Source organism: Rhipicephalus microplus, unplaced genomic scaffold (assembly GCF_043290135.1).
Source record: "Rhipicephalus microplus isolate Deutch F79 unplaced genomic scaffold, USDA_Rmic scaffold_12, whole genome shotgun sequence".
Lineage (NCBI taxonomy): Eukaryota > Metazoa > Arthropoda > Arachnida > Ixodida > Ixodidae > Rhipicephalus > Rhipicephalus microplus.
This window is the reverse complement of record NW_027464585.1, coordinates 44,425,752-44,446,101: the sequence shown is the minus strand read 5'-3', so window position 1 is coordinate 44,446,101 and position 20,350 is coordinate 44,425,752. Positions and strand designations below refer to the sequence as shown.

General features: G+C 43.1%; 1 protein-coding gene across 7 annotated transcripts in view; it reads left to right on the top strand.

Annotated features, from left to right (window-relative positions):
- Positions 1-20,350, top strand: part of LOC119166781 (methylthioribose-1-phosphate isomerase) — a 373,314-nt gene that overhangs the window by 297,913 nt on the left and 55,051 nt on the right. For 6 of the 7 annotated variants that reach the window (XM_075882519.1, XM_075882513.1, XM_037418122.2 and 3 more), the window contains one exon: positions 9,972-10,139. The exons of the other annotated variant lie outside the window; for it this stretch is intronic. In XM_075882519.1, coding sequence (XP_075738634.1) covers positions 9,972-10,139 — 168 coding nt within the window. The remainder of the gene's footprint in view (positions 1-9,971; positions 10,140-20,350) is intronic. 7 annotated transcript variants of the gene reach the window in all.

Here is a 20,350-nt window from a genome sequence, read left to right as displayed (position 1 = left end):
ATCTTCTTCCAGGCCACACTGTTATGGACCGTACACTCTTGGCTGCCTGGCTTTTTTCTGCTGCACTTCGACGAGCCACCACCGCTTAGTCCGGTCCTGCTCGGATCCCCGCCGGGTCTGGATGCATCCGCTTCCAACGCCTGGCAACCCGGATTGGGCATGTTTACCAGTGACGCAAGCGGAGCAAAGCACAAATTGGAGCCAGCCGCCAACACCATCGGGCACGGCACTGCTTCCGCCATGCGCTGCTCACAAATGATCTTCTTCCAGGCCACACTGTTATGGACCGTACACTCTTGGCTGCCTGGCTTTTTCCCGCTGCACTTCGACGAGCCACCACCGCTTAGTCTGGTCCTGCTCGGATCCCCGCCGGGTCTGGATGCATTCGCTTCCAACGCCTGGCAACCCGGATCGGGCATGTTTACCGGTGACGCAAGCGGAGCAAAGCACAAATTGGAGCCAGCCGCCAACACCATCGGGCACGGCACTGCTTCCGCCATGCGCTGCTCACAAATGATGTTCTTCCAGGTTAGTTACTTGAACCATGCCGTGTGTTACAAAACGAACAATTACTGCCTTATTGCAGTGTCGTGCCCATTAGAGTTGTCTTGCGTTAAAAAACATATCTTGAATTGTTCATTATGCATATCTTCTTCCCTTGTTCACTTGCTGCTCTTGCTGGCGGGCGATGTTGAATCGAACCCCGGCCCGATGAATAAGGCAGAGGGTGTTGCCTTCGAATCGGCTTTGGGGGCAATTGAGAAACTGCGTACTGAATTGAACTCTGTTTTGCTTGAACTTCAGGGTATTAAGGCAGAACAAGCAACTACTAATGGAAAAATCCAGAATCTTATAGCGAAAGTAACTGCTCTTGAAACCGGTGCAATCGATCCAGCTTCCCCTGAAGTAGTTCCTTCTCAAAATGCCTTGCATGATATCTCAAGTCAGCTACAACAAATAACTTCCAGATGCGACGATGCAGAAAACAGATTAAGACGTTCCAGCGTGATATTTTTCGGTTTAGAGGCCGACGAAAAAGAAAATTGGGCAGCGTCTGAAGAAAAGGTCATCAAATTCTGCGCAGAAAAACTCGAACTTGCCACTACAAGTGTGCAGTATGAACGTGTACACCGCCTGGGCAAATTTTCCATTGAAAAAAAACGGCCCATTATAGCAAAATTATCTTCATTCAGGGACAAACAGAGCATCTTGTCTGCAGCTCGTAAGCTTAAGGGAACAACTTTTTCGATTGGGGAAGACTTTGCGCCATCAACACGTGTGGCCAGAAGAAAGTTGGTCGCTTTTGCCAGATCATTCGACTAGCCGTACAAGTTGGTCCTTGACAAGCTTCACTTGGATAAGAAGGTATATGTGTATGATGCCGTTAATGACACAGTTGCTCAATCTACCAGATAGCTATATGTAAGCTTAAACTCGCACGCGCCGCATCTCGTGCCCCAAGCAGCCGTTCCACTCTCGGTCGCGTACACGAACATCCGAAGCTTGTTGTGAAGAGATAACGAAGTACTACCTCACAACGACCTTTACAAAATTTATAGGAACGTCCGCGTAAATAGGCACGGTGGCGGCATACTCCTTGCTATTAAGAAAACGCTTCATTCGCATTGGATTGATTCGAAATCTTCCGTCGAAATTGTATGGGCAGCTTTGTCTATGTCATCTAGTGTGGTATTAATTGGGGCTTGTTACCGTGCACCAGATTCTGATCATTCTTTTTTGGGGGACTTGCGTGATAGCATCTCTCATGCCATTCAGTCATGCCCATCTAACCATGTATATCTTCTTGGCGACTTTAATTTTCCTCTTATCGACTGGGAACACATGTCATCCTCATGTCAAGCGTCTCTAGAACTAATAAATCTAACGTTGGATTTCAACCTGTTCCAAGTTGTCAAAGAACGCACCCGTGCTTCCAATATCCTGGACTTGGTATTTACCAACGCTCCTGACACAATACTTTCAATTTCAAATGTGAGCGGTTTTAGTGACCATAACCTCCTCCAACTTAATTTAAGCATCCCGAAGCCCGTATCTGGCAAAACAACAAAACGAATTCGCGATTACAATAGAGGAAATTACGCTGCCATTAACACAGAAATAGAACATTTTTTTTTTAAAGAGTTACTACCTACTTTCATTTGTCGATCCGTAAATGAAAACTGGGAACTCTACAGAGATAAATTAACAGCGCTAGTCGATCAGAATGTTCCCTTAGTGTCCATAACCAACGATAAATTAAGCCCCTGGTTCAGCAAGTCCCTTAGCAAACTGCGAAACAAGAAGAAACGGTTGTACAACAGGGCTAAACGCTTGCGCACGGATGGGGCATGGCAGGCATACAAACACTGTTTGAAAACCTACTGCTCAGCAATAACCTCAGCTAAAGATAAATATTACTCGCAAGACCTACCTTCCCTGCTTCAGTCTAATCCCAAAAAATTTTGGCAAACTATATCTCCGGTCAGAGATACTAACACTATTATTTTACATGGAACTGACAAAATATCTATTCCTATCGCCGATTGCCCCTCTGTTTTCAACAGGTTCTTCTCATCTGTTTTCACTCAGGAAGATTCTTCCAATGTGCCTACTTTTCCTGAACTTGACGCCGCCTATATGGAACCCATTACTGTCACTGTTGGAGGCATTGGATCACTCATTAACAACCTAAAATTATCCACATCAGCCGGTAATGACAACATTAATTCCAAGATACTAAAGAACACCCTCCCCATATCAAGCAAAATATTATGCCAAATTTTTGACCAATCTCTAACATCTGGCATGCTACCGGACGACTGGTTAATATGAAAGATAAAACCAATTCACAAAACTGGAGATGTTCACTCGCCTGACAACTATCGACCCATATCTTTAACTTGCATATGTTGCAAAATGCTTGAGCACATAATCAGTTCACACGTGTACGATCACCTCGAGACGAACAATTTTTTCTTTCCTAATCAGCATGGTTTTAGAAAGGGATTTTCGTGTGACACACAACTGTTTGAATTCACCACCGATTTACACTCAAACATGAACCGCAACCTTCAAACGAACTGTATCTTTCTTGATTTTTCTAAAGCCTTTGATCGTGTGCCCCATTGCCTACTAATCTCTAAGCTATCTGCTCTACGACTTGATTCTTTAACATTAACCTGGATTCGAAACTTCATTTATTTTCGACAGCAGTTCACTGTTGTTAACAATCTTGCGTCCCCTTTTTCTTCTGTTAGTTCGGGCGTACCACAAGGCAGCGTCCTTGGGCCCTTACTATTTTTAATCTACATTAATGACTTACCCTCCGAGATTACTTCTTGCATGCGTCTATTTGCCGATGATTGTATAATATACCGTTCTATAAACTCCAGTAATGACCACTTAACCATTCAAGCAGATCTCAACCATATTTGTAACTGGTGCGACAAGTGGCTTATGAAACTGAACTTAACAAATTGCAAGGTAATGTCTTTCACCCGTAAACACGTAAACTCTGAATTCTCCTAGTACTTGAACAATACCATGCTTTCCCACACTTCTTCCTACAAATACCTAGGTGTTCTTCTCACAGAGAATCTTTCATGGGCCTCACATATCGAGTCTACCTGTGCCAAAGCATCACGTTCACTGGGCTACCTACGCCGCAACTTGAGAAATTCCCCTACTAATATTCGAAAACTAGCCTTTCTTACCTTTATTCTGCCAATATTAGAATTCGCCTCAGCAATTGGGTCTCCTCATCAAAACTACTTGATTATTATGGTAGAAAGGATTCAAAATAGAGGTGCCCGCTTCATATCATGAAACTACGACATCACGTCAAACATAACGCAAATTAAATCAGACCTTCAGCTGCCGTCATTGGATAGCCATCGCAATATTGCTCTTCTCTGTCTGTTCCAGAAATATATTACCTCTAATAAACGAACACGGCTTCAGCTTCAAACACCTCACTCTTTTTCACGCAGATTGCATAATCAGTTCAGCTTCATGCGCATATACAGGTCAACTAATGCATTCAATTCATCACCACTGCCTCGGGCCGTTCGTCTTTGGAATGACCTCCCTGATTGCATAGCCTCCATATCTAATCCCGATACATTTCGCCGTCAGCTACTCACTCTGTTCACCATGTGACCCTGTTTCTGTATTCTGAGTGCATTGCGTATCGGTGATTTACATTCCCCTTGTCTTTTATTTTAAAATGTATCCCTCTGTCGCCATGTTCATATCAACAAGTGCTGTATTCCCTCAAATTTACCTCGCCCTGTATAGCCTAAAATGTGATTTCATTTATATATATATATAGTTTTTCGTTGTTCTTGCACTGATCCTGCCTGTAAACTGTTCGTTACCTGTCTGTACCATTCCGATTCCTCCCCCCCTTACCCAATGCCCTGTTCTGGGGCCTGTAAGGTTTTTTTTCAATAAAGAGAAAAGAATAAAGAATCGTTCCGGCAAAAGCTGAAGGCCAGGCAAGATGTACAATTCTCCCCACCCCGAGGTAAGGCCAGGCAAGTGAGCGTAGACCAGCTGCTCTCTGCGGGGCAAAGTGTGCGTGAACGATGAGAGCGCACGCCGCCGCATCATGATGATGTGGCTATGCATGCTCATTGGGCCATCTTGCTGGTAATGCTGAAAACACGATAGTCCCCTCCGTTCCCTGAGATGCTCATCACCAGCAGTAAGTGGTAGCTATAAATAGCTTGCCGTTAAAATGTCGAAGGATGTGCTCCTCAGTGGCTCAGTGGTTAACTCTTTGCACACTTTATTCGGAGGTCCCAAGTTCGATTTCGCACGCCAGAGTCTTTTTCTGGATTGTTTTTTTATGTTTTCATATAATGAATTTTTTTTTCTAAAAAAACAAATGCAGAAACCAATAGTAAGCTAAATTTTATTGGAACGTAAAGGATGCCCAAGTATCTTCAATTTCTAGAACAGATTTAATCAAAATGGGGCAGTTCCTTATTGTAACATGAGCTCAAAAAGGCAGTTCCTAATAAAAAATGAACCAGGTACTCTGTTTCAATCAAAGTGAGCCAAATTCATTAAAGTAGCACTAAGCTAAGAACAACCAACATGATCTCACCCAAAATGTTTCATTTGTGTCTTAGTTGCTCTGATATTGTGTTTACGTTCCACAATTAGGTTTTCTAGTCCGAGTTAGCACTTACTGAAGGACATGGTGTTCAATGATAAAACTCGATTGTAAAGAGTAAGAGGTTGACTTGCCTACTTCTTTTTGCATCTTAGTGATTCTTTTCGACCTCAGTGCAACAGTATTTTGTCCTCCCTTCGCTCCAACATGGTATATTTGAAATAAAATACGCATGGGGAATAGAAAGATGTTGGGTGTCTATCTATTTATTCCCTAATGAAGAAGAAGTGGTCAGAAATCGCATGACATAAAAGTAACTGGAACACTTTTCAAGGCTTTCAATAGATGCCAGGAAAAAGAAAACACTGATTACAGTCCAGAATAGTGCCCCTTTTTCCAGGAAGGACCACTCGCTCTTCAAATCTAGTAATTGCCATTACGCCAATGTCTCCAAGCATGGCAGCAACGGAAGCGCAAATATGATAATTCTATCGCGAAATATTGCCCCACCGCGGTGGTCTAGTGGCTAAGGTACTCGGCTGCTGACCTGCAGGGCGCGGGTTCGAATCCCGGCTGCGGCGGCTGCATTTCCGATGGAGGCGGAAATGTTGTAGGCCCGTGTGCTTAGATTTGGGTGCACGTTAGAGAACCCCAGGTGGTCTAAATTTCCGGAGCCCTCCACTACGGCGTCTCTCATAATCATATAGTGGTTTTGGGACGTTAAACCCCACATATCAATCAATTATCGCGAAATATTGCTATACCATTCATTTGAACTGTTTTAGACTTATTTTACAAGCCAAATCATGTCCGAATGAAATGTTTCAATATACATGAGCCAAATACAAACTTTACTCCACAATACTGAGGATATTTGACTATGCATATTTTAGCCACATTATAGATTTGTAATACTTAAGGAAAATGAACACACCGGCAAAAAGTTGTTTAATCAGGCCCAACCATATTAACAGTAGAACAAAAAGTGAGTTTTTTTTTCCAGTTTTATTTAAAGTGCTTTTGGCTGATTTAGAAAAAAAACTGCCTCATATATATATAGATACGTACACATATACAGCGCGTTATGACGACGCTGACGCCAGCGGCAAGATTCAGCCGAGAGTGTCCATATAATTACGATTACAATAAAAGCTGCTGCATCCCGGAGCAGCTTCACTACAGCCGCATGCGTGCCCCGACTGCCCATTCGATCACGTTGGAATTGTGCTTGATGGACCACAGCCATTGACCATGGCAGGTGGGCTATCGTTGCTGTGCATCACCTGACACAGTACGCCAAAACCGCTGCTCTTCTTACGGCGATTGTTTGGGGTGCCGCAGGTTTCATCTTCAACCGTTTCGTGCTACGTCATGGCCCTCCTCATGAACCCTTCAGCGACCAGAGCCATGTACTTCTTTCTATCCAATGTAATATAAGCACTTCACCATATTGTACACTGTATTGTACACCATATTGTACATAAGTACTGCTTACCATCCTCAGCCGAATGGCTTTACTGAGTGGTTCCATCAGACTCTGGATGACATGCTTGCTATGCATGTTGGACCTGACCGTACGAACTGGGACCTGACTCTTCTGTATGCGACCCACGCGTGTAACACTGCTACCCAAGTCACCACCGGCTTTTCCCCAGTCTTCTTTCTCTACGGTTGCCTACCATTGCACGCAATCGACACTTTGCTGCCATGCGCACCAGATGCATCCGAGTACACGATCGTGTTCGAAGCCGCCTGTTTCGCTGAGGAATGCTGCCAACTAGCGAAGCAGTTTAATATGGCCGTTCAGCAATGCAAGAAAGAAGCCCGCGATGATGACCATCCTCCTGACGCGAAAGTTTTCTCCTGGAACCCTTGTACGGCTGCATGTACCATCTTGTGCTCATTGTTTGTCTACCAACCTAGTTTCAAATTACCATGGTCCATACCGCGGGGTAGAGCGCACATCACCCATCAGTTATGTCATTGAACAAGTTGCGCCGCTCAGTGACCATGGTCGGCATGGACACGATAATGTTCTTGTAGACCGCTTAAAGCCTTACTTTGACCTGCTCGTTCCCACCTGTTCTTGTTGACCTTTTCTTGTCGCTCATATCACTGTGGGGGATTAGTTTTCTTTTGTTTTGTCGCCTATAAGGTCTTGGCTCATACTTACTAGGGGGATTGACCACACTGTGCCTTATAACGTAAATATTTATAGAATGCTTGTTAAAAGAGAGACCAATCAGATAAGAACAAGATGAATGATAACGAACCTTAAAAAGAAGAAAGTGAGAAGGGTCAAAAGAATCAAATAACCATATTTAAAAATATAGCAAAAAATAAGGGGGACAAAAAATTGAATTTATATGGCGGTACCACTAGCAGCATATCCTTCCGGTTGTCTGAATGAATTAATGTAGCGCTGCCAGAAGAACATGACGGCCCACACCTGACTGACTGGCTCCAAACAATAAAAGGGTGGATATATAATAAATGCCAATCCCAGTATACCAATCAGTCTCTCAAGAATTATTCGGCAGAGTCAGGCGGAACAGCGGCATGTGAGAAGTAAGTAATCTATTCTTTCTGGTTCGTTGCGAACTGCACATGGGTTAGTCAATGAAAATCTTGATTTATGAAGATGATAATTTAATCCAGGAACTCTACAGCGAAAGCTTGTTAGGGTCACCTCACATTGACGGGAAAAGCATTTTGCGGTGTTCCGTGTGAACAAGTGCTGAAACTTTTATGATGGTAGGAGTGATGTTTTGTTGTTTTTTAAGACTAACAGGCATTTTAATTGTTCTGCGGTAATAAAAGAAAACTGTGTAGCTACTAGTACCACCGCGATATTTAAAGACGGCGAAGCAAGCGAGTCAGCCGTTTCATTTAATTTATTTCCAGCATGCCCGGGGACCTGAAGAAACTGAACTTCTGATAGGCTACGTGGCAGGAGAGAGAAGACAAGACACTAATAGCCTTTGATTGCTCAGAAATAAGTTTCCAAAGTGCCATTGTAGTTTCCAGGAATTCTGCAAGATAAATTGGCGTGAAGTTAGGCAGTAAAAGCGAGTGCAAAAGACCAATTAAGCTGATTAAAAAAAAATGCCTACTCCGGCCATCTGAAGATTTTGCGTTTCATCCGTCGAAATCATCACATCAGTAGGATTATATCGTCAGGATAACTTAATTTTTTTTGACGGCAGCAATTATAATGAAGGAATGAAAACAACAACAACAGGGATGAAAAAGCATCATCACGAAAGGAAGGCACCGCGAGATCGCCGCTTGAGCACCAGCTGCACCATTATCTTCCTCGTCCTGTGGCTGTCTCCAATATTTTGCCTGTTCCTTAAGCTCACCCAATTGACCTCTTTACACTTCTACAATCATCATTCTTCACACTGTCATTCTTATTCACATATTCTTTTTAGAGGCAAAGCTCCTTAACGCTTGGGTCGGTCATCTCCTATGTATGTAGTATGCAGCCACCTTGTTCCGGGATTCACGGCCAGGTGATAGTTGTTAATGGAATAAACCAATGCAGATGTTATAAACAAATGCGAGGTGGCGGTACTTGTAGTGTTCACTAGATAGACAGACGGACAGACAGACAGACAAGCAGATGGACAGGCACACGGATGGAAGGGCGGATGAACGGATACACAGATGAATGAACGGACTGCATGGACGAACACAGGGGTGGAGGCACGGACGGACAAACGGGAGCACGAATAGACACACGTACGCATGGAAGGACGGGTGCACGTACAGTTGCATTGACAGACGCACGGACAAATGGAAGCAAGAACAAAAGGACAAATGGAAGCGCGGAGGGCTTGACAGATGGTTTGCCCCACTCATCACCATTTTGTCTGTGGATATGCCATTATTTTTTTTAATATAATGATAATAATTTTATCAATATCTGAACAAATTCATGGTTGTCATTAATTTGCATTGATTTTAATGCAGTTTATAATCTCTTCAATACTGCTAAGATTCTATGATAGTGCATTACCCTCAATGTGCCTCAGCTGTTATAGGATAAATTAATAGCCCGTAATTTTGCTGTAGTGAATAAACATCATGGTATTGTTGTGTTTTATCATTTGCTGTCCCATTTTGTTTTGAAAGCTCTGCCAAACCAACAGTTAAGCACTGAAACCTGTTTAGACTGATGATGATGATCGAAACTATTACTCTCAAAAGAGAGGACCGGCCGATAGGTCGGTTACGCTGCTTAGAGGAGGTCAGCAGGGATCTCTTGGGACACCGCGGCCTCAAATGCACCTGATATTACTCGGCGTTGCTGTGTCAAGTCAGTGATATGCAGAAGGGACTCCCATGTACCTTCTGTGTGAGAAGCATCAGCGTATTGTGGGCACGTCATTGCCATGTGTATGAGGGTGGCCGATTGTGAGCAGTATTTACAGTGTGGTGTCACGAGGTGTGGGTATACCTTGCTATAAAGCCAGGAGTTGAGAAAGACACCTGTCTGAAACTTGTGCCACAGGATGGGGTCTCGTCGAGGGAGGTCTTTGTGAGCTGGAGGATAGCAGAGACAGCCTAGTCTGTAGTGCTGTAGAATGTCTGTGTAAGTGACCAAAGGAGTTAGTTTTTCGCAAGCCTGGGAGGGTGTTTAGACTAGCGCGCCAAGTTTTTGTCGCAGAGCCAGCAGAGAGCTGTGTCAGAAGCTATAGTGCCACATCGCAGAACTCCAGAAAGTGCTGTGGCGCTGGGTGAACAATATGAATGTGGCCTGGCATCTCAAGCACTCAGAGATGCTTTAGTACCTTTAATGTCATAATTGTGCTATGCGTTTCCTTTGAGGTGAGCTCTTCTTTCGCAGGCACCTATCAGCTGGCCATCTGTGCCAAGCATCACGGTGTGCCATTCTACGTGGCCTCGCCCACCACCACCGTGGACCGCAGCCTCTCAACTGGCAGGGAGATACCCATTGAGGAGAGACCGGCGCACGAGATGACTTGCATACAAGGAGTTCAACTGACACCCTCAGGTAGGTGGTGGTACACAATAGAATAAAACTCAGAACCCGTCTTATTGTTTTTGCACACTGGGATCACACAGGCCTCTGTTTCATTGCCCGAAAAACAGTGCAGTTTAGGATTTGCCCGCAGAGATACTGTAAATTTCATGAGTGTTCGGATAGAGCTTCTGTGGTGGCTCTATGTGCTGCTACCTACAGGACAGAGTGAAGTCACCGGCGGCCTTGTAGATAGAAAAATAAAGCATTTCGGTTCACAGATGTTTCGGTTTGTTCACATGTTGGCGGTGCCGCTTTGCCTCTTTTTTATGGTGTTGTGGCCTTCTGTTTTGTTCTGGTTAAAGGGTCCGTAAACCACCCAAAAGTGGAAACTCAGTTGTTGTGGGGAAATGGCGTACTAGTGTACAACGAACATGGAGCCATGAGAATTTTTCGAAATGGTATCATAATAGCGGAGTTGGAAGTGCTGCACTATCAAAACCGTAACGCCACCTTTTTTTCTTTTATCCTGCACTACCCTCCATAATATCCTGTCCCTATTTACCCTCTCGTCGAGCGCTCGCATCCCATGTCCATCCAAATCTCACGTGACGTACGTCATCGCTGACGCACTTTTTAAAACACTGTCTACTGCTTTGCGCGGCTCCATCTGTCGGCACTGTCAGCTGCGTTGTAGCCGCGTGCTTGTTGGGGAACCGCGGCTGCCGTGTCTATTGGCCCCGTGAGATAGAGCAGAGTCGGCGTCTGGCGGCAACTGGCTGAAATGGTGAATTATGGATTGCTTCTTGCATCGTCTGCTAGCCACGTTGTGTTTCTGTGTGTGTGTACGTCATGCACATTCTCAAAGTGTGGTTTGTCCGGTCATGTCAGCGCGAGTGTAACTGTTTTTACGTATGCCTGAAATGACGTACGAAAGCACTTGGTCTTTCTCGGCTGCTAATGCTTATTAATAAAATCGGGGAGTGCAACTTTCTAAAGTGCTGTTTATTGTCGTCGTACCCTCCATTCACCAGAATAATTTCGGTGTGGGTGCTGGTTTCTATTTCTAGCACATCGCAAAATGCTCTTGGCATTCTTCTAAACACGAGGACTACTAAATTCTGGGTGAATGCAGCATTTTATAGCGACTCGGTTGTAATAAAAAAAGAGACAAGCTTTAGGTCATGCACTTGCGCGCTGTTGGCAGGTGTACAACTACGGCACTGTAGTTTATCGATCATGCGAGGAGCCTTAGTTGTTTTTATCTGGCCGTGGTACCACTACATCGAAATATTACTATCACATAAACTGTGAGACTACGGAACTTACACTGTACTTAAAACAAAGTTATCGTGCACAACTGGCACGGTAAGATTTAAAAACGCTTTAAAAAGCCCAGACGTTGAAAATTAATTCAGATGGCATGCCCTATATATAATGTCGTATAATGTCACTGAACATTTCATCTTTTTCACTTTGTTTTCAGCCTTTATGTGGCATTGTTATTGACCGACGGAAAGCAGTGGTAATTTTCACCTGTTTGTCCCACTAACCAGGCCTTCGTTGTAACACCCTCATGCACGTAATTCATCGATGAAAGCTTTCTGCTGAACTCTTATATAAATATAAGATATTTACTGGTGCGCCAACATGTGCGTACATGTGGTAAATGCAGTGTAGTTCAAAGCACCGTCAGCCACTAAGCTTTTCTGATTAGATTTATCGACCGTCCCACATTTCATGGTGAACAGATTGAGAAAAAAAAAATCATACGTGCATAAGGTGCGAACAGTGGTACTGAACGAATCGCACAGATTTGCGGGCTTTCTAAGATCTTCCTTTCTCTCTTTTTTGTAGTATGTGGATGACAAAGATGTAAATAAGTAGTTCAGTCACACTACAGCAGTGTGTAGCAGGCGGTACACTAGCTAACCACGGACAAACAACACAGCAAAGGCGTGATTTAATGGGAAAGCTTGAAGATAAACAACCAAGGGTTAGCATTCCTATGAAAGGCAGAATGCGCTTAACTCGCGAGTAATGTTAACATTGCATAGGAGTCATGCCACCGATTCAGTAGAGATGAGCATAGATATTAATAGTAAATTGTTGTCAACGCATTTTATCTGCCGACAATCGGCTCAGACTGCACACAATGAAGCACTGCTGCGTGTATTTTTATACGTGTCGCCTACCGCCTATCCACACTTTCGCGGGGCGGTGCTGCCACCTATAGGCTGATCTGGCGGAGTATTTGAATTGTGCCAGTATGGACCCTGCGTTGCGCGCATGCCTTCAAAGGATCGCCAGCACGATGTACCCGTACGGGGACACGCCAGACGACCTCTGCAGCTGATTCGTGAGCGGGCGCATGCACATTGGCAATGCCCCAAACTACAAGCAGCGGGGACAGCTGCTTGCAGACTCACTGGAAGTCGTAGGCTTTTGCTCGACCAGTCACAGCATATTTAAATTGGCACGTCAGAAATATTGAAACGGCGCGTCGTGGCGGAGGCACGGAAGGCCTGGAAATATGGAGATATTGTTTCTTGGAATTTGTGACGTGCCGGCGGCTCGTAGCTCTGCCACGTGTAGAATGGTTGATGGTGACAACATTCTGTACACGATGCGCGTATTTACTTGAAACGTTTGCAAAAATGTCGGAGGTGGTTTACGGGACCTTTAAGAGCCTTTTATTCTACTATTCTTGTTAACCTTTTGTTGTGTCATATGCTCTGAATGATGGGTGGTTAAATGTCGTTTTTTTTATGATGTTGTGGCCTTTTATTCTTTTTTTCCGTATACGCGCTATGCACGCTCTGTAGACGGTGCTGTCTCCACAGATGTTTTACTTCAACTGGGGGCCATGACGAGGTGCGCCGCGACAATAATATTCGTACATTGTGCAACACTAAGTTGCTTCGCCTCTAAAACAAGGTTGGACCACCATAAAGAAGTGCAATACGCACAGCAGTAGGGTCGGTTCACAATTGTGCAATAAAAAATTAACACAGAAACCAATTAGTAGTCGCGCCAATCGACAATCGTACACCAATAATCAGCGACGGGCTCACACAAAAAGAAAAACAAAAATGATGTTTCAAGGGGTACGTGCTTCGCAAATCAAGCTTGTTGACAAACTTTATCTTGAAAGTAGTTTCTTGTGATACAGCAATGTCAGTGTTCGCACTGTTGCAGTTACGCGAGCTAAAGTGAAACACACTTATTTACTTAGTCAAATAATTCGGGGACCCTTACGCTTTGCCTTTAAGATATGGACACGATAGCGATACTCTGTCCTTAGTGCAGACTTCAACCACTTGGTGCATGCCTTTATTTTATGATGTTTTAAAATTTCGCTCAAATAATCAGCCAGCCAACATGGGGCAATAATATTTTGTATTACTTACCTCAGATCCTGATAATGTAGGTGAAATCTCTTGCCTTGAAGGGTTTAGTGACCATAAGCTCGTTCAATTATCAATAAACATTCCTCTCAAAGTTATGGGTAAAACTACAAAAGTGATTAGAGACCAATAGATTAAGGCCAATTATAGTTGTATGAATTCTGACTTGGAAGAATTCTATCACAGCACATTCTTGCCCTCATTGTCAAGTCGTAACGTCGATGAAAATTGGTCATTGTTTAGAGAGGAGATTACTTTATTAGTCGACAAATATGTTCCTGAAATTGCCATATCTAATGATAAGAGAAACTCATGGTTTAACAAATATTTGTGAACTTTGAGAAATCGAAAAAAATGGCTGTATAGGACCGCGATGCACGCTTGTAGTGTCTCTGCTTGGAATTTATATAACGAGTGTCTTAAAAGTTATACTTGTGCGTTACTCACTGCTAAAGACAAGTAGGTACTTTAAATTTAAACATGACCTACCATCATTATTAAAATGCAATCCCGAAAATTTTGGCAACAATTATCACCTGCTTCTGCCGTGACAGATATTACTTTGAAAGGCAAAAATCAATTACCTCTCCCAAGAGACCAGTGTGCAATTGCATTCAACACATTTTTTTTCTTCTGTTTTCACACGGGAAGATCATTCTAGCATTCCTGAGTTTCCGGAACTTGATTACCCTTTCATGGCACCCGTAGATATTAACATTGAGGGCATCACTAAACTAATCAACAACCTCAAAGTTTCTACTTCTAGTGGTCTAGATAATATCAATCCAAAGATACTAAAAAATACAATTTCCATGTCCTCTCAAATATTATTTCACATTTTCAGACAGTCTTTGTGTACCGGTCAGCTTCCTAGGGACTGGAAAGTCGCAAAAGTTATTCCCATATTTAAAGCAGGATGTAAAGATCAGGTTGAAAATTATCGTCCCATCTCGTTAACCTTTATCAGCTGTAAATTACTTAAACATATCATTGCTTCTCACATTTACAGTCATTTTGAATCAAACAATTTCTTTAGTTCCACCCAACATGGCTTTAGGAAAGGTTTCTCTTGCGATACACAACTACTTGAATTCACGACAGATCTACAGACTAACTTGGACATGAACACACAGACGGATTGCGCTTTCCTCGATTTTTCGAAGGCCTTTGACCGTGTCGCCCATTGTGGTCTGATTTCCAAACTGTCTTCTCTTAAATTGGACTCCTTAACGCTATCATGGCTTCGAAATTTTCTTTCATTTCATGAACAGCTCACATTTGCAAATTATTCTCATTCAGATATCGCAGAAGTCACTTTAGGAGTGCTGCAGGATAGGGTCCTTGGCCCTCTACTCTTTTTAATATTCATCAACGATCTGCCAACTAACATTTCATCCCGTATACGCCTGTTTGCAGACGACTGTGTCATTTATCGAACCATAACATCTCCCTCTGATCATGAGGCCTTTCAAGGTGACCTAGACCTCGTTTGCAGTTGGTGTAATAAGTGGTTAGTGAGCTTGAACACTTCAAAATGTAAAATAATGTCGGTTTCCCGGAAAACCTCGATTTCTACTTTTTCATACAAGATTAAAAATAGTGAAGTATCTTGAACCACATCATACAAATATCTAGGGGTTATTATTGACTCTAAACTTTCATGGTCTTCCCACATAACTTCCATTTGTTCCAAGGCATCCAAAACACTAGGTTATTTACGTCGAAATCTCCATTACTTCACATCGAGCATCTGCAAAATAGCTTATTTAACATTCGTACGTCCACATTTAGAATATGTCTCACCAGTTTGGTCACCTTATCAAAACTACTTAATACAGATGATCGAAGCCATTCAAAACAGAGCAGCCCGCTTCATCACTCAGAACTATCAATGTCACAGCAGTATATCTCAAATTAAACGCGAGATCGGTTTACAACCATTGGATATCCGCCGCAAGATAGCCCTCCTTGTGTTGTTTCACAAGTACATTATTAGCAGAAATCCATGCGCTTTCCCTCTACACACACCGGATTGCATGTCTGCACGCATGCGAAATCAGCGCAGCTTTAAGCGTATTTTTGGCAGAACACGCGCGTTCAACTTATCTGCTTTGCCACAGGCAATCTCACTGTGAAACGATCTTCCCGACGTGATAGTTTGACACTAACAACAACCCGTTCCGCGAGAAACTACTCTCTCACTACATCTAGCATCATTTCATAGACATTTGTATGGAGGTGCATATACTTGGTGACTGTATTTTCCTTGTTCTATTACTGTTATTAGTGTCGCTGTTATGTTGCATTTATTTGTATATTTGAACTGTATACGTTCTCATTTTTCTTTCTTTTTTTCTGTAAGCCCCCCTTACCCTATGCTCTAACGAGAGCCTGTAAGGTATGTTAAATAAATAAATAAATTAAATAAAAATGTTGCTTCAAGTAGTTTACCTTGTAGATTATTACAATGTAACCGATAAAGTTTAAAAGGGACTCGTGTCAGTAAAGCATTCGCATATGCTTGCATTGTGTGTAATGGGTAGCATGCTCGAAAGCACGAGTAATTATGTGCGTGAAACGTTTTCAAACTTGCCATGCATCCACTACATGGTGTTAATTGAAAACGTCCAGTAACGTGTGGGCTTTTGTAATGGGTGGCCAGCTTTAAACCATGAAATCTTTCTGATTATCACATGTTCTGGTGTCCGTTGGCAATGTACGCTTATACCACGCAATATTACTGCAATATCATATGTCGTATTGTGAAATCTGTATGCAAGAGGCATGTGTTGGAAAAGCATGAACGTCATTTTCACAGCATTTACAAGCATAGAAAGTTATTTTAACTGTATTTCTAAACAGGTGCTTGGCTGTGTGATATAACACCAGCTTGCAAAGCAAACAGCCTGAGTTCACTCTCGAGTTTCATCCTACTCAGATCCGCAAATATTAATTATTTATTTTATTTACATCTTTCTGATGATGATTTCTGAAGATGATGATTTTTTGCTGACAACCAGTGACGCCAACACCGGAATTTCTGCAAAACGAGCTCTGTAGCGCTCTTGCAACAATAAATGGACCACTGACCAATGTGAAAGTAATATATAAAAAAAAACATTCAGGTATTCGTGCACATATTTTCTTCATGATATAGAATGACATTTAGGCAACAGGCTCTTAATGGGACACTAAAGTCAAATAACAATTTACGTCAGAGTGAAAGCTCAATGTGTGACAATATCTAAAATGACAATATTATCAACAACAGTGTCCTATTTACTGAGAAATTGAGGTAAATGCACAAAAACACAAGCGCCGCAATAGGACATTTTCGAAATGATCCCGATAACATCAGACAAACTGCCTACAATTAATCACTAATAATCTATGTAACTGCACTAAATAAAGAATATTTCGTGCATCAAGAGACCCAATAAAATGCTGCTTGTTAGTTTCTGTTTGATTCATGAAAAAAAGAACCGCCGAACATTACTATGCGGAACTGCGCGAGTGGTTCAAAAATTATCGCGTGGTGGCACAGTACAGGTGGTACCATCTAGCGTGGCGCAGTTGAAACAAAAGCGTTTGCGATCTCGAAGCCAATGGTGGGAATATGATCAATGGCCTTTGTTGCTGCAGTGGCTCCCACTGCTTTCGGTCTGCTACTACTGGCGCAGTAAAGCTGCAAAACGTTGTGCACGGCAACAGTGACGTGAGTCAGTCCAGTCGGTTCGCTTCTTGGCTGGTAATTTGAAGTGCGCTAACCTGGGGTAGACCACTGAAACGTGATTTTATTTCAAAATAGGCTTTTCGTTGGCACTAAAGTAACACTACGAGGTTTCTGGACCGCCATTTCAACAATCAACTTCGACCTAATAGTTGACTTTCATGCCCCTTTAAGTAGCGTTGTGCACATTACGCAAGTTAATGAAGTACATATGGTTTATGCAAATGAGTTCTGCGGCGATCCACAAGTTGGTGTAAGGTTTAAGAAAAGTAAATTAGACAATCACCCATTTGTGGGCATTTTCTGTACCAATCGAGCTAACCAGGAAGAGAAAAGACACTGTACAAGCCAAAAAAACATTTAAAAATAAAAACCGCTGTTATGAACAGCAGTGAAACAAGTGAAATTTTGGGAATAAGTGAACAGTATCATGCATGGCTTGAAAGAATTTAGACATGTGGATTACGAAAAAGTATATGAATGTGTGAAGTCTACACAGAAAATAGGAAGAAATAGACGTATCATGCTTGAAGTGTGAGTAGATAATCATGTATTGTTTTTTAATTCCTGATCATATACTTTTGTTGGATATGCTGATGGCCATGTTGTTTGAATTTAAAAACGAAAAAAACAGGTGAGCTAGCTTTTGTCTTCCAAAGTTGGTCTGAATCCTCTCACTATATTAGGTAATTTTTCTAAAGCTGTAAGTATGCTGTTTCCCGAGGTGCGACATTTTCCTTGATGCTACATTTCCTAATGAGCGTAGGGTAATATAAAAGCGCTAAACCATTTTTAATTGTCACATGCAAATTGCACCATCAGCATGGTAGCCTTCATGATCTTAAAGTCACTAGAATGGGGAAAGTACCGCAATCCTTTTTTCTTCGCCGCCGCGTGCTTTGCCACAGAATTGGTCCAACTCGCTTGATTCACCAGTTTCTCCGGGCCGCCTGAGTTCGGCTCATTGGCGGTTGATTATTTTATAGACGTCAGACTCTGCTCAGGTTGTACTGCAAAAAACGCGGCCACCCCCATCGACACACTGGCCATAAACGGGTAGTGCAAAGTGAGCCGTCCGCAAGCGAATATACATAGGCCCTTCTTTTTCGCTGGTATTGAGATGCGGTTTTCTGAAAATCAAGGACCTGGCAAACTTCTTCCTTCAATCTAACCTCGCTTCAGAAAAGTAGGAAGCTCATCGAAACGAACTGTGGGTACAATAAATACGGCAGATGTTTTAGTTATTTCGGCGTACTGCAACTGGCAATTTATGTGCATGCGAGCATCGCATGACATGGAGTTTGAGGCAAGCACTCAGACTTTCGTTCTGTAATGCTTAAATGCGTTACAGAATGATCAGTGGTACGAAGCTTGCTTTATCCGGCACGAACAGCCCTGACGATTTTCACTTTTGCAGTTACATTCTGCATTCATCTCTTGATTCCTGTGCGTGGAACTGTTTTATTACACATGCTGCAATGTTCTGTCGATGGTTGTCATTCGTTTGTATTTACTACGGATAAGGATACACGCGTGCCCACTTTCTCGATGTACAACGAAAGGCAATTTTGCGGAGACCAACGGCAAGAAAAAGGCCTATTGTTGCAGCAATCATTTTGCGGTTGACCTGTATCGCGTACGTGTTTTCATTTCCTAGTTAAAGCCGGAACTTTAAGCCTTGACAAGCCTCAGGCGTAATGCTGGGCAATTTTAGATTATCAGTGCTCGTTGTGTGTGTGATGTCTACCGCGCACGTCACCTGTCTACTGCTGCACGGCATGCACCGCCGTCAGAGACTCTGTAAAGCTTCGTAATTGACGTCACTGTGGTTAGCCGTTGAAGCTACTAAAAAATAACCACAGGAGACCTACGTTATCACACTTTCTCATGCGAATGGCTGTGGAAAATGCGAGTAATTCCCTTGCCCAATACGTTCCTAAGGACCCGTATCTAGCACTGTCGGCATTCTGTTTCACATAAGTTGCCTAAATAAGTAAACCTTAAGTCCTTTACGTCCATTAAAATTCACAACACAACAGTAGCGTCAACTCGGGCCTTTTTTTGTACAGTGCGGAGCTCTTTCGTCTGCTCTTGTTTTCGCCGTCGTTCTGGCGAGTGAACCAGCAAGCACTTCACGGCGGTTCGGTGACACGTTCGACTAGCGGAGATAAATTCGTAGCTTTTTTTCTAAGTGTTCAATGCGCAAATACACCTAAAATTTAGCTCAATTGTTGTTTCATATGCTGTAGTTGCACCTGGTTACGTAGCAAACTGTGCTGGAGAGTTGAGGTTTGCACTACCGAAAGCTGCGTCGACTGGTGGCGCTGCATGTCCGCAAAACTGCAGAGTCAGAAAAACATTCAGAAACTCTGAGGCATTAAGCGTCATTGCACGCTTAATCGCGTGCTTGTGGAGGAGGAGGAGGAGAAGGAAGGGAAGAAATGAAAGGCAGGGAGGTCAACCAGACACACGTCCGGTTTGCTACCCTGCACTGGGGGAAGGGGTGAAGGGATTAGGCATTGAAAAATGCCCAGGTGCTGCTCTTTTAGATGCAGCATTGGGGGTAAGGCAGGCAAAGCCCTTTTTTTTTATTCCCAGAGGGGAAAAGGAGGCCAAGCGATGGGCTGTGTGGCTGCACACAATAAAGCCCAAAACATATGCACCATTTTTCTGGCGTTTCGTACGCCGGCTTCACTCGGTGTCGGCGCTGCCGTTGACGGTGGCCAAAACGTCCATTTTGGACGAATCAGATATCTACAGCGTCGGCGCCGATGCCGGAAGCGAATCGATGAATGAAGAAGCAATCGGCGCACGGCTGCCAGCGACTTCAGCTACGTAATAGCATCGTTTTTGCGGCCAAAATGGCTCCCGCTCGCCTCGAATCTATCAAGTCATCGTCGTGCTCTGAGTGACCCGAAAATTTTCAACTGATGTTTGTATTTCACTCAACTTGTTTCTCAGACACGTAAACACAATTTAGCACGTAGACAAGAAAACCGCTGGTCATTAAAGGTAACTAACTGAATTCCTAGAGAAGGCAAGCAGGTTAAGGGGAGACAGAAGGTTAAGTGAGCAGATGAGATTAAAAAGTTTGCAGGTATAAATTG